General features: G+C 35.9%; 4 protein-coding genes across 5 annotated transcripts; 1 reads left to right on the top strand and 3 right to left on the bottom strand.

The window, feature by feature from the left end:
* The first annotated feature begins 703 nt into the window (after positions 1-703).
* Positions 704-1,710, top strand: LOC9326046. The gene is made up of 2 exons (XM_002892680.2): positions 704-1,001; positions 1,076-1,710. Exons 1-2 carry the CDS (start codon positions 750-752, stop codon positions 1,493-1,495), a joined length of 672 nt encoding a protein of 223 aa, XP_002892726.1. The 5' UTR covers positions 704-749; the 3' UTR covers positions 1,496-1,710.
* Positions 1,711-6,444: 4,734 nt separating this feature from the next.
* Positions 6,445-9,052, bottom strand: LOC9326045 (proteasome subunit beta type-5-A). The gene is made up of 8 exons (XM_021012301.1): positions 8,943-9,052; positions 8,553-8,683; positions 8,332-8,461; positions 7,931-8,037; positions 7,250-7,384; positions 7,051-7,154; positions 6,828-6,928; positions 6,445-6,732 (listed from the first exon to the last, which is right to left on the bottom strand). The coding sequence occupies exons 2-8, from the start codon at positions 8,670-8,672 to the stop codon at positions 6,605-6,607; spliced, it is 825 nt and encodes a 274-aa protein (XP_020867960.1). The 5' UTR covers positions 8,673-8,683; positions 8,943-9,052; the 3' UTR covers positions 6,445-6,604.
* Positions 9,053-9,409: 357 nt separating this feature from the next.
* Positions 9,410-11,547, bottom strand: LOC9326044. Of its 2 annotated transcripts, XM_021011456.1 has the most exons (3): positions 11,468-11,547; positions 10,911-11,005; positions 9,410-10,531 (listed from the first exon to the last, which is right to left on the bottom strand). In XM_021011456.1, exon 3 carries the CDS (start codon positions 10,187-10,189, stop codon positions 9,632-9,634), a length of 558 nt encoding a protein of 185 aa, XP_020867115.1. In that variant the 5' UTR covers positions 10,190-10,531; positions 10,911-11,005; positions 11,468-11,547; the 3' UTR covers positions 9,410-9,631. The 2 variants fall into 2 exon arrangements, with proteins under 2 accessions (XP_020867115.1, XP_002889981.1); XM_002889935.2 differs by lacking the exons at positions 10,911-11,005; positions 11,468-11,547 and having other exon boundaries at positions 9,410-10,856.
* Positions 11,548-11,973: 426 nt separating this feature from the next.
* On the bottom strand, positions 11,974-13,701 carry LOC9328788 (pentatricopeptide repeat-containing protein At1g13040, mitochondrial). Its single transcript, XM_002889934.2, has one exon. It carries the CDS (start codon positions 13,546-13,548, stop codon positions 11,995-11,997), a length of 1,554 nt encoding a protein of 517 aa, XP_002889980.1. The 5' UTR covers positions 13,549-13,701; the 3' UTR covers positions 11,974-11,994.
* Positions 13,702-13,745: the final 44 nt, after the last annotated feature.

The following is a 13,745-nucleotide window of genomic DNA, read 5'->3' as shown; positions in this document are numbered from 1 at the left end:
AAAACAAATGTTGCACCCAATAATTTGACACATATACAAAATCAACAGGAAAAAAATACCTGCCGACACACCCTAGTTACTCTAAAAAAAGAAACTGTGTGTTCCCATTACGGTTTCCGAAGTCGGCTTAGTATTCAAAGTGCATAAGAGGGTAGCCGGGCCGGGCCGGGCCAAATAAATACAGAGTTACGAAGGGCCCAAATTGAGAGTTGCTGAGTATCAAATAAGGGGGTGTTATTGGTTCCTAATTTCCAAGGAATTTTGATGACTTCAATCAAATCCTTCAAAGTCAATAAATAAAAGACTTTAAACTATTGATAGAGAGTTTTTTATAATCTTGTTGATTAGTTTTTCATAATCTTGTAAAGTTTCTCAAACAATCTCTCTATTTTGATAATATTTTTCATGACTTTCTATGACTTTATTTTGTGAAGAAAAGTGTACAAAGTCATGAACCAATAACATAATAATTTAATTCATTAACAGAGATTCTTTTGTTTTAATTGAATAATACAAAATTTTTACTGACTTTATAAGAGTATGAATCTAATAACCCCAAATTTACGATGATTTTACATTACTTTTTACAAATCTTAAATGAATAACACAAAACTTTAACATACTTTTAAAAAATCTTGATTGAATAACAACATATTCTACATTACTCTTTAAGTCACTAAAACTCTTTTGAAAGCATAAACCAATAACACCCCCTAAGGTTTGTGTTGCGACATTTAGCTAGGGTTAGAATGATGATGAATTTCCGCCGCATCGCAGCAGGTTCTCTTCATCTCTTGCAGAAGTCCGCAACGCGTCCCGCTCTGTTTCCCAAACCCTCGGATTCTGGCGTCATCGCTCGTCTTCGATGGACGACAAGGGCTCTTTCTACAACGGAATCTGCTGAGACGGCGGCGGCGGCATCGGTCTTTTCTAGCAAAGACAACCTCATGAGCCGGGTGAATAGCCTTCACAAGGAAGGCAAAGATGAACTCGCCCTACATGTAATTTATTCTTCATCATTTAAGTAAGGTTTGTTCTTCCTTCTTTTGGATTAATGGGTTAATTCGTTTTGTAGCTCTTTGACTCTATGGATGCGAACAAGGTTGAATTTACTCCCTCCGAGTTTGCACTTTATATTGAGATCCTTGCTAAGGTCAAAGGCTTAGGATGTGCTTTTAAGTACTTCAAAAAAGTAGACCCATACTTCAACAATCAAGACCATCATGCCAGGAATTGGCCTACCTACGCCACGCTCGTGCGTCTGCAATGGGAACACCTCAGAAAAGCTGGGCTAAGGCCACTCACCCTTTCTTGTGATGACAAGTCTTCTGGGAGCAAACTCCATGCGAATATGAAGCGCATGGATATCTCTGCGCCCCCCGCCCCGAAACTGACCCACAGCACAGCGCCCATTCGCTTTGGGGGCGGGAAGGCTATTTCCGTTCGTGGTACTTACCGACTAAGTTCTAGCGGTTTGCGTCTTAAAAATGAATAAAGACGACTAAGTTCTAGCGGTTTGTGTCTTAATAATGAATAAAGCAGGTTCTTTCATTTAAAGCTTTTCAATTACGGCTTTACCTTTTAAAGCTTTTCAATTATTGTATCTTAGTTGTGATTTCATGACGTTTGCTTGCCTATAAGCTATGATGAATAGCGTTTGTTGTATGTTGGAAGAATCTGGTTTAATAAATAGTTATGTTTATTTTATCAGAAAATTTGTTTTTGTCCCTAGGGGTGCTCAGTGAAGTCTAAATGGACAAATTTTTATGTTTTAATGGGTGTGACTGAGTTTTACTTGGGTGCTTCCTCCCTCTTATAACACTTTGAAGCTGAGAAGCAACGCAAGAGTTACAGAATCAACAAATTTGTGTTTAGGCTTCATGTAGGGGTGAAGCAAAGACTCTTGATCAATGTGTTTAGTATAATCTTTTGACTTCTGCTAGAATCTTGGAAAAAAGGTCAACGTATTAATATCTAAGTTTTGTTAGATTGTGTAATCAATAATTAATGTGGTGTTTGCTGAGTGCTACAAGTTTGGCAATACTGATGAAAACTTACAATCTTGCTGTTACTTAAGAGTCTTCCAGCTAAAAGTCTTGTATCTGCTAAATGTTTAGATTTGACATATGTTCTTGAGTCTTTAGACTGTGAATCAGTGGGATCACCATTGAGCCATCAGATAGGATTCTAAGAGACATTGACAAGTGAATGCCTGAATGGATAGGAATTCCTTGATTACTACTTATAAGGCCTAACACATGTAACAGTACAACATCTTTTGTCCTCTTTTTTTTTGGCAAAATTTGCAGTGTCAAAATTCTGAAATCTCTAACTAGAATAGCTCTTTCTTTTGTTTGTTAATTCTAGAGAGTTTCATTTACTAGCCAAGAAGAAAATACACACTTAGGTCAGACTCAGACCGACTCACAAAAGACATGACAGGCAACTTTTGCAGTTTTTCTGGTCACTCTTTGTGAGTATTTCACGTTTTTTTCTCAATAAACACACATTTTGCATTTGTCAGCCCAAAGCCTAATTACGTTCCGTCTCCAACAAGAAACTGTATGTTCTTCAAATTGACCAATTCTACACGAAGACAGCAACTTTGTAATTCCTAAACCAAAACAGGAAACGTATCCCAAAATCTTTCCTCAAATACTCTTGAAACAATGACATCACCACAAACAACAAAACAGAGAGTTTACTGAGAGAAATTACAATGTCTTTAACAGAGCGACTTTATAATCATCTTTCTCTCTTCGATCTATTTCTTGCCTTGTTGGGACAGACTGTTTGTCTTGTAGCTTGTCCCTAGGGGTGCTCAGTGAAGTCTAAATGGACAGACTGTTTGTCTTGTAGCTTGTTAATCCAATAACAAATCTGTTTCTCCGCTGTCATTGAAGACTGTCTTTAAAAACGATAGCTATGCATCTTTACAAGTGAGAATAACCTCAACAGGAAGAAAAAGAACCAAAAAGCTTTCACTTTATTTTATTTGAATATGTCAATTCTGTATCAATCAAAGTTAGATAGATCTAAGTTTCTTTGCATTATTACTTTTGTACATTACTATTTATAGGCTATTGAAGTGCCCACAATTCACAAACAAACAAAACTTTTTAACTAAAATTGGAGGGTTGGCTGATTTTTCAGCCCTATACTAGTTGCAATCTCAGTTTTCCACCCCAAACTTTTTACCTCTGAAAAAACCACCAAAAAAAACTTTAATCTCAATAAAACTACACGTACTTTCGGATTTGTTCGTAAAACTACGCCTCCAATTGAACCGATCAATTAACCGATAATATTTAATCCGGTTTGACTTACCCAGAATTTTGACCAAAATTAATCGATTTTGACTCTATTTTAACCCAATTTTGACCCAAAAACAAATATAAAAGAAAAAAAAATGTTTTCTCTATAAATAAATTTATTTATTTATTTATTTTTATAAACAATTAAAATAATAAATTATAACTTAATTTTATCAAAAAAAGATATAAAAATAAACCTCTAAAGAATTATATAATAAAATTTTGGTATATACTTTTGGTAATATTACAAAAAAATAAAATAATAATTTTTTTTGCCAATCATAATATATGACCTTTGAATTTTGTATATTGTGAAATTCAAAGTATATGCAAAACTCATTTATATATATATATATCCTTAAACACCATAAATCAAAGTATATATTATGATATTTATAAATTCATTTTTCTTTATAGATTCAGTTTTTTTTTTATAAATTAAAAGGTCAGTTATATATATATATATATATATATATATATATATATATATATATATATATGGGTGTTTTAAAAAGAAAAATGCGTTTGAATTTTATATATATATTATACCAAATTCATTTTATATATATATATATATATATATATAAATGAATTTGATTTGTGGTGATATTATATACTTTGATTTGTGGTGATATTCAAAATATACATTTTATTTTTGGCAATCATTTTTCTTTTATAAATTCAAAAGTCATTTTTCTTTCTAAAAACACAATAATATATATATATAACCAACGTTTGAGTTTTAAAAAAGAAAAATGAATTTATAAGAAAATGATTGCCAAAAAGAAAATGTATATTTTGTTATATTACAAAAAATTTATAACAAAATATAGCACAAAAAATAATTTTGGTATATTTTTTGTTGTTGTATATTTATATAAACAAAAGTATAGACCAAAAATTTGTTATATATATATTTTTGTGGTATACTTTCATATTATTTTATGGTATACTTTCATATTATTTTGTGGTATATTATTTTTTTGGTAAAATTAATTTATTATTTATTATTTTTAATTGTTTATTAAAAATAAATAAATAAAAATAATAATTTATTTATAGAGAAGACATTTGTTTTCTTTTATATTTGTTTTTGGGTCAAAATTGGGTTAAAATGGAGTCAAAATTGATTAACTTTGGTCAAAATTCTGGGTAAATCAAACCGGATTAGATATTACCGGTTAATTGATCGGTTCAATTGGAGGCGTAGTTTTAAGAACAAATCCGAAAGTACGTGTAGTTTTATTGAGATTAAAGTTTTTTATGGTGGTTTTTTCAGAGATAAAAAGTTTGAGTTGAAAAGTTGAGATTGCAATTAGTATAGGGCTGAAAAATCAACCAATCCAGAATTGGATTTATACAAGTTTGTTTCGATAGAGGTCACGTCCTTAGTGTTGAAATGTGACATCTCGATGATGTGGTTGCCACGAGAAATACAAAATTTCTAACTTGGTCATAACAAAAAGTGATGCCATCCAACAAATAATTGGAGACAAAATGTTTGACCTAATATATCGCCTGATTCCTAAAGTCTTAATTAGTAACTACTATCAATAACCACTTAGTAAAATAATAACCCTAAAACCACGTTACGTGGTGGACACCACATGCATATATCCAAACTAAGTAGAGAAGATAACTTACTTAAAATCACCTAACTGGCACAACAATTTAGGCTATATAACATGCAAGAAATGTAGGTTTTGGATTTTGTATATTATTGACCTCGTAGCTCATGAGTCATGATTTTATATGAATGTGAACTTAGCCTTGACTTCACATGGATTTATATCATTTATTATAGGGTACTTCTAGATAGGCCTGGGCAAAATATTCGTTCGATCCGCTTCGATTCGGTATTCGATTTGATTTGATTCGAAAAATCCGAATATCCGTAAGATTTTGAAGCAAAGCAAATAGAAAAATATAATATTCGTTAAAATCGAAGCAAATACCAAATACTGTTTTTAAAAATATTGGATATCCGCTTCGATCCGTATTTTCCTATATATATTAGAATATATATAATTATATATATATATATATATATCATAATATAGTTTGTGTATTTGTATATTTTGGGCTTGGGAATTAGTTTGATGGCATGTTCTTGATCGGTGATATCAACAATGGTTACGTTTGTTTTTTTGAACATATTTTGAAAGCATATCAAACAAGAACTTTGATATATGATATTTTGTTATTTTTATATTTACGGTTTTTTAAAATATTTAGATGTATAGCGGATATCCGAAAATATCACAAAAAAATCTGGATATTCGAATTTTCGGATATTCACAAATATCACAAAAAAATCCGGATATTCGAATTTCCGGATATCCGGAAATTTCCGAATCAAAGCAAATCACAAAATCGAGTATTCGGTTAAGACGAATCAAATATCAAATATTACAAAATTTCCGGATATCCGATTCGTGCCCAGGCCTACTTCTAGAGTATTTGAATTTTGAACTCGATAAAAATTATCAAATATCACAAAATTTCCGGATATCCGATTCGTGCCCAGGCCTACTTCTAGAGTATTTGAATTTTGAACTCGATAAAAATGAAAAGCGTGTTTTTTTCAAGATCAACTTCTTTCATCTCATCAAGCAATCTCAAATCGAAAATGTAAAGCAAATTCATCAGTCAGCTCCATGGTGGCAGTCGCCATTGATATCGCGGGACAGATCCTTCGACCAGCACCAAACGGTATTGTCCTCGAAAATCTACAGAACTATTTGCAAACCCTTCAGGGCTGAAATGATGCCACGGGAATGAAGCATTTCTACTAGTGTTTCCGCCAAACCTCTTGCGTTCGCAGAGAAACAATATTTGCGTCAAGGGTAACTAGGGAGACCCCTCCAAACGGGAAGGATCCAAGATCCTTTAGGAACATATGCACAAAGATTGGTATAGCCGCGGACAAAATGACCAGCCACTGGCCATGACGAGCAAATCTATGAGAATTGCCGATCATGATGGCTAGGAAGGAGATACTGGTAGTTAACCTTACTAGTTATCTTCGATTAGGGTAAATTAACTGCATTTATAATAACAAATTAACTAATTAACTAAAATTTGTGCAAACCTATCACAATTCCCTAAATTGATGTTTGAAACCATGTGATTGCAGAAAAAAGAGAATCTCATAGAGAATGAGTTGCGAGCAACATTTCAGATCAGTAAAATAGAATACCAAAGCTTCAGCTAGAGACAACTCAGTATGTACTACCACAAAATGCAACAACAGAAAAGGGAGTGAACGATTAGAAAACTAAACATGTTTATTACTCGGCTGTTGCTTCCTCCATCACTTGTTCTGCGATAGCTGGTGCCACGGGGTAGTAGTGGTAGTGTAGCTCCCCAACATCATCTCCTGATAGTTTCGTCCATCCTTCGGGACCAACGTGGTACACTGATCATATGAGAAGAGACCAAAATTATTAGCTAAATCAGAATCTTGAAAGTTTAATATTACATTTGGACCACAAATGCATTGGGATTACTAACCGCTAGCAACTCCACCACTGGCTCCATCACGGAATGTCGCATGGTAGATCGATCTCCTTGCTAACTCCGAAGCTTCTTCAACTGACATATCGTATTTGTACCTAATGATACAAGTAAAATCATTAATATGAAACGGTTGCTTAAGTAACATCATTAGATTTTGGTTATAAGCCTTTGAGATTAGGACATAAGCGATGAAGATATTGTTTGGGAAATGATTTACCCGCTGTCCAGTACACCGTAAGCGTATGGTGAACCAGAACCGACTGAAAACCTGTCTCCCTTGAGCCGTCCTCCTTCGTTGTCGACATAGTATAGTCCAGGACCCTATTATACAAGAAGTCAGGATTTAGCATTTCAAATTTTCCTTTTGAGTGGGAAGAAAATAACAGTGTTAAAGATATGAAGTTGGTATTACTGACAGTTTCGTCCCATCCAGCAATCATTGTGCCAACAGAAAGTCCCATTCCACGGTATGAATAGAGCATGTTCGCAAGTAGTTTTGATGCTCCGGACACAGAGATTCTCCTCTTGTTTGCCAGCTCATGTAGACGGCACTTGGATAGACAAATAAATTAAGAGATTAGCCATAGAATCAACAAACGAGATTTTGGTGATAAATTGAAGAAGTCTACAATGGTATTAACATCCAAACTTTTTAGACACAATAACTAAGTGCTCTTTATTCACTTAAATGAAGAGAAACTGTATCATATTGCATTCATCAAACTAAGTTCTTTATTTAGTTGCTATCTAAGTAGAGCGAAATAAAAGAAGCTGAACTTTATTGCTACGGAAATGTTTGATTCAAGAAAAGGGATCTAAAGCCACCACATGCTCAACTAAAGTCGCATGCTTAGCATTCAAAGAGACTTGTATGATCTTAGGGTCACCATCAAACAAGCAAAATCATTGTCATTCTTAAACATAGACAGAACTAAAACTTAAAGTATTTGATAAGGTAAATGAATCTGCTGCTTTTAGAAATATAAAAAATCAAAATAAGAACAAGGCAGCAAGATTCCCGATATCCACAGAAAGGAAGATTAATCAAAGATCCAAGTTATCAGTTCAGACAGCCAAAAAAAATTCGAGTTAGGTACCTTAATTCCAAGATTTCTGTGCCAGAATTGGCAGTCAGCAGCTCCTCCAGCCATCGTACCGAGCATATACGGATTGATTTCAATAATCTTCTTCACAGATTGTGAGGCTGAATGAGGAAAACAGATTTAAAAAATCAGCAAAAATCACACAAACGTTTCCTTTCCTCTACTTATTCACAATCAATGGCTAACAGAATGGAGACTCGAAATTTGTTTGACAATCCAGCACAAAACTAAACCAACACCAAGCTAACTTAATCTTCATTGTAATAGCGTTTCTACCACAGTCAACTATATCGAAAGGATGCATATTTTTGGAGGAATTCTTCAGAGAGCTCACAGCTAAACAACATCAAAGTATGCACACAAAAGTAAAAGTAAAGTGATAAAAGCGAACATACAAATATATCCTCCCATGCTAGCCCGAGAATCAGCAGCGACCATAACACCACCTTTGAAGATAAAAGCGAGAGTGGTTGTTCCTTTTGCATGCTTCAACATGTCTTTAGCTTCTTTCTGAAATCCATCAAACTGAAACCAACACAAAAACCAGTTTCGTAATCAAATTAAAGCAACATGGAAAATTCCACCCACACTGCTTCGAATCAAAAAAAAAAATCACCTCTTTTGTACGAGGTAGATCAAACGAGGGCACAGAAGAAAGCTCATCAAGCATATCACTGCTCGAGCCAAATCCAATCATAGGCATGGAAGTCTCGAACCCACTAGTATCAAGCTTCATCTTTGCAAACCCTACAGAATCATGGAAAATCCCAAATTGAAAAATAGATACAAGTACCCATCGAAAATCGGAGAAGCTATATCAAAAACAAGCTGATCTAGAATGAGATAAACCAAAATCAGATGTCAATCAAAGAGCTTTTCTCTCAAAACTTCAAATCAGATCTAGCACGAGATACATTGGTGTCTGTATAAGAACCCGAAACCCTCATCTTCATTTACAAAGCCAAATCTACGATACTAGAGCTCGAATTAAGGATCGAAAACGTACCTTACTGAAGAAAAGCAATCAAATCGAGAGAAAGGTTTAGCAGAGAAGAGAAGAAGAAGAAGTAGCTCTAAAGTGACAAACGACGACGAGAAGCAGAAGTATAGAGATCGTTTCTTGAGCCCCGGGCAAACCACAAATATGGGCCATAAACTCTTTAAATCATATTGGGCTATCAATTAAATGGGCCGATCACTTTTTCTTATCAGTAGTGGTTTGCACTGAAATAAACATGATAATAAATAAACTATATTTTGTTCTATTATATTTATCAGTAATGAATTTTTTAGAAGATATATATATATATATATATATATATATACTTTTTCTTTTCGTGTAACATGCACAAAGTTAAAGACTTTATTCGCACATATTTTACTTTTACAAAAAGTAATATAAGATCTTATTTCTACATAATTAAATCTAGCTACAAGCCTACAACATTATAATCAAAATGAATAATATGGATTTTTAATTAACATATCTTCATCTCTAGAAATATTATCAAATTAAATACAATTTTAGATCAATTCTATTATTCAAAATACAAAATCAAATGCACTTTCCCCTATGTCATTTTGTTTATAAAGTAGCAGAAAATATGGAAAATACAAAAACTATCTATTTGCCTATATTATCATCAAATGTATCAAGAAAAGAAGCAATTTATTTAGTCAGAATGCTGCAAATCGCTAGCGTTTTGTACTGCATCTTCTTGCTCGCAAGGTCCCTAAAGGAGGGGTATTCAACGAGATGCTGCACTGTGTATGCAACCAATAAGAGTATCTCATCAACGACCCGAGGTTCGAGCGAGCGTGAAACGTTCCTCTCAAGTTCAACAACACTGGACCGGTTCCGAGCTCCAGCTGCAAGTCCTGGCTCTGAATCATCTGAATTGGTACCTGACTGCTGACGAGATGGAAGCTTGTGAACATTGACATTCCCTTTGGTACAATGAATGGCTCAATGTGTTCGGTGGCTATGAGTGTGTTGTAGAAGTAGAGTTCGAACATCACGAAGCTGAAGTCCACACTGCTTTTCTTGCTTGGGTTTGTGAAGTTTACCACAACAGCAAGATCTCCATTTAGAACATATCCCATGTCCAGATTGGCGGTGTTTAGGGTTGCTGCTGAGATGTCGAAGTATGGTGAGCGTGGACGGTTGGCGAGGTAGACTAAGAGGAGAATGAGACCAGATAAAATTAGGACGATCAGGAGAATTGCACAGCAGATTGTGGCTGGCAATGTCATGGGTTTGGTCCTCTTTGGACCAGGTTGATGCACTGGTCGTCTTGGAGCTGTTCTCCATGGAGTTGGTTCAGATCCATAGCCATGGTGTGGAGGTCGTTGCTCCTCAGGGCTCAATTGCAATGGCCTGGCAGAGTTTGGATTATGGCGTGGTGGTAATGGTTCCTCCGGTCTCAGTGGCAAGGGCCTTGAGGAAGGCGATTCATGGATTGTTTCAGGTGGCTCAGTCTGGTGGCGTCCCCGAGTTTTTATTTTCACCCTTGGTGGAGCAACTGAGTGAGCCTGTGGGATCTGATGATTGTGCGGAGAGTTCCATGAGCTAGAAGGACCACCGGGATGTTGATCCTGCAAGGAAAACTGAACGAAATGAGGGTTGGTTTCATAGTGGTGGTGAGACATTGAGGTAGCAACTAAAGGATAAAAGAGTTAAGTGAAAGCAATAAAGAGAGAAAATTTTGAGTGTTTCTAAATGAGAGAGATGATTACTTGATGACAAGTTTAAGTAGGATTCTTATGTTAAAGGAAACTGACACGAGGAAGCAAGTAATCTTTCTTCATATTCAAGCAAGCAAAACTAGAACCATCATCTCTTATTTCTCATCTAAAAGTTTTGAAACAGAAAATGCAAATACCGGGCCCGAATTCTCTTCGTTTTTTGGTTACAGTACTAAGAAATTCAATATGGTTCTTGGAGAGAAAAGGAGAGAGAAAGGTAACAACTTACAGGTTCCTGATTATGGTAAAGATTAATAGCCGCTTTGTTTTATAACGTTTGTGTCTTCCTTCCCCTTCCTGTCTCGCACTTATAAAGGCTTAGTTCTGCATTAGTACACATAATAAAATATAGTAAATGGGATGACTGAAGCATAGTGTTGAGAGCCGCTGAAGAAACTCACAAAAACAATAAAATTGAAAAAAAAATCACGATCAATAGGGATCCAGACAAAGCTTGATTTTGTTATTGAATATGTCAAGTCTATGAAAATATGCAGAATCATGACCAAAAAAAACAGGTTGGCACGTTCTGAAACAAAGTTCTGCAAAACTAACAATACACTAGTGAGATAAAGCCTGAGCTAACTATTTGGCTTTCAGCCTTTTAAGATGCAGCTTCTTGCGGCAGCATGAGCATATATCAGTTACGTCTTAAACTCTTGGCATATCAAGATCCAAAACCTCATTGGTAGCATACATTCCAACATGACACCTAACGAGACTGCATCTGACAGTGGAGTTATGTTCTACAAGCGTGGTGCAAAAAAAAAAGTTCTACAAGCGTACCATTGAAGGAGGAATCCATGCTTCTCATATCAAGTATCAATAAGCTTGATGTGCCTAAGCATAATAAAGGAAGATCCTTTTCTCAGTCCAATAGGCTGAGTCCTCAGTCTAATATTTCTGAGGACTGGGTTAAAACTGAGTCAATGCAAGAGAGCTGGTTGTCTTGTTCCATAATCTGACCACAAATAATGATCCTTCTGGAGCACATAATGTCAGCTGCAACAGGGGCAAGGCAGGGTAGAGCTGGTTCACATTCCAAAGATGTAAGGAATATGAAACGAGTAATAAACGTAAAGATATAGTTGGTCTACGTAAACTATACCATGGATTCGCTTATGTAAAGAAGGAAGGAAATTAGTTCAAACCTGATAAGTTTCTTCTTTCTCTCCGAGCAGCAGCAGGCAACAGTAGAGGCTTTAATGGCTAGGTATCAGCATCTCTGTGCTGCCATAATATTGACTATGATAGCATTTTTGCACAGGAGAGGGCAATTTGGACAATTTTAAAAGTCTATCCCCTTATTATGCCTACACATCAGCACTCATTGAACAGCTAGCCTTGATGAGTGTATCGGACACATCCCTATCAAGCGTGAATCCTTTATCCATCATCTGATCCCAAACCTTGTAGGCTGCTGATAATTTTTTTTCCCGTATGAGTCCTCCGATAATGAACTTGAAGGTTAATTCGTCAGGACAACATTCTTTACCCTTCATGTCCTCAAACAATTTTATAGCTTCAGTTACTCTACCAGACCTGCAGAGGCCACTAATAAGGGAGTTGTATGAAATCGCATCCGGTGTAATTTCGTGCTCTATCATGTCATTAAAAATACCATAAGCCTTGTCGACATTTCCGGATTTACACAAATGGTCCAGGATTGTCGTGTAGAAAATGCGATCTGGCGACAGGCCTAACTCTGTCATCTGATCAAGGAGCTTCTTTGCAACACTAGAGTTACCTTCCCTAAGAAAAGCCTTGATAAGACTCGTAAACGTGACCACATTCGTTACTATCCCCTTCTGTCTCATTTCCTCAAAAAGCTTGTAAGCCTTCTTAGTGTTTGACGCCCTACAGAATGTTTCAATCAGAGTACTGTAGGAGACAACATCACAGAAACCTCTAGGCTCCATTTCCTTTAACATGAAGGAATAGCATCTATCAGGATGACTAACCCTGCAATGCCTCTTAAGCAACTGGTTATAACTATAAGCATCAAGCTGTATCCCGCTTCTTACCATCTCAGTCATCACCCCTTCCGCTCTCTTCAACATATTGTTATCATAATAATAATTCAACAAGACATTGTATGTGACAAGATCCGGCTCACACCCAATCTTACTCATAAATGATTTTAAAGCTTCTGCCTTTTCTATCCTACCCGCTTTACAAAACCCACTAATCAACGCATTATAAACCACTATACTAAGCTTAACTCTTGCACTCTTGATCTCCTCCGCCACCATCTCATAAGCCAAATCAACTTTCCGAGCATGACATAACCCAACAACAAGTGCTGCACATGCTTTATTATCCGGACTAACCCCGCTACGAATCATTGCATTCCAAATCTCAACAGCATCAGTGACCTTACCAGCTCTAAATAACCCATTAATAAGTATAGTATAAGATACAACATCGGGTTCCCTACCTCTTTGAACCATACAAAAGAACGTCTGAACAGCAAAACCTACCTTATTCTCTCGACACAACAGATCCAAATAAATGTTAAACGCCCATATATCTGGTATGAATCCAAGGGTTTCCATATCCCTCAGAAGAGCATCAATAAGCTCAAATTTTTTAACTTTACATAAACCCGAGATAAACCTCGAGTAAGTGAAGGGGATGAGAGAAAAACCCATAGGCATCATATCCCGATATATTGCCTCAGCAAGCTCAAATCTAGACTCTTTAACCAAAACCCCGATGAAACGATTATAATCGGAGGAGAAAACTCGGTAGCTTGAGTGACGCATTTCATCGAACACCTGAACAGCGTTGTCAATCATACCCGATTTCACGAGGTTAGCTATACGCGAGCGGTATGCAAGGCGTACTGCGCCCAGCGTCTGATGCATATCAGAGCTCGACACATATGATCATATCACCGTTGCCTTTTCTTTGTTTCAATGCGGCGACATCAGATCGACGACGACGGCTGGTGTTTGAGCTTAAGCTAGAGGGAAAAAACGAGAAGACGAAGGCTCCAACATTATTAATCTGAGGCTTTTCTTAAAATGGGCTTTAAATAAGGCCCAATAATATTTGCCTAAAA

This window comes from Arabidopsis lyrata, assembly GCF_000004255.2.
Source record: "Arabidopsis lyrata subsp. lyrata unplaced genomic scaffold ARALYscaffold_1, whole genome shotgun sequence".
NCBI classification, from domain to species: domain Eukaryota; kingdom Viridiplantae; phylum Streptophyta; class Magnoliopsida; order Brassicales; family Brassicaceae; genus Arabidopsis; species Arabidopsis lyrata.
The sequence above is the reverse complement of the archived record's forward strand: the minus strand, read 5'-3'. Positions and strand labels throughout refer to the sequence as shown.

What these genes read in the sequence shown, in the direction of transcription:
- LOC9326046 (XM_002892680.2), top strand. Translation starts at nt 750, where the DNA reads ATGATGATGAATTTCCGCCGCATCGCAGCAGGTTCTCTTCATCTCTTG. An exon ending in AAGATGAACTCGCCCTACAT is followed by an intron (nt 1,002 to 1,075) that starts GTAATTTATTCT and finishes TTCGTTTTGTAG; the next exon opens with CTCTTTGACTCTATGGATGC.
- LOC9326045 (XM_021012301.1), bottom strand. Translation starts at nt 8,672, where the DNA reads ATGAAGCTTGATACTAGTGGGTTCGAGACTTCCATGCCTATGATTGGA. An exon ending in ATCTACCTCGTACAAAAGAG is followed by an intron (nt 8,462 to 8,552) that starts GTGATTTTTTTT and finishes TGTTGGTTTCAG; the next exon opens with TTTGATGGATTTCAGAAAGA. An exon ending in TACGGTGTACTGGACAGCGG is followed by an intron (nt 6,929 to 7,050) that starts GTAAATCATTTC and finishes TTGTATCATTAG; the next exon opens with GTACAAATACGATATGTCAG.
- LOC9328788 (XM_002889934.2), bottom strand. Translation starts at nt 13,548, where the DNA reads ATGCATCAGACGCTGGGCGCAGTACGCCTTGCATACCGCTCGCGTATA.
- LOC9326044 (XM_002889935.2), bottom strand. Translation starts at nt 10,585, where the DNA reads ATGTCTCACCACCACTATGAAACCAACCCTCATTTCGTTCAGTTTTCC.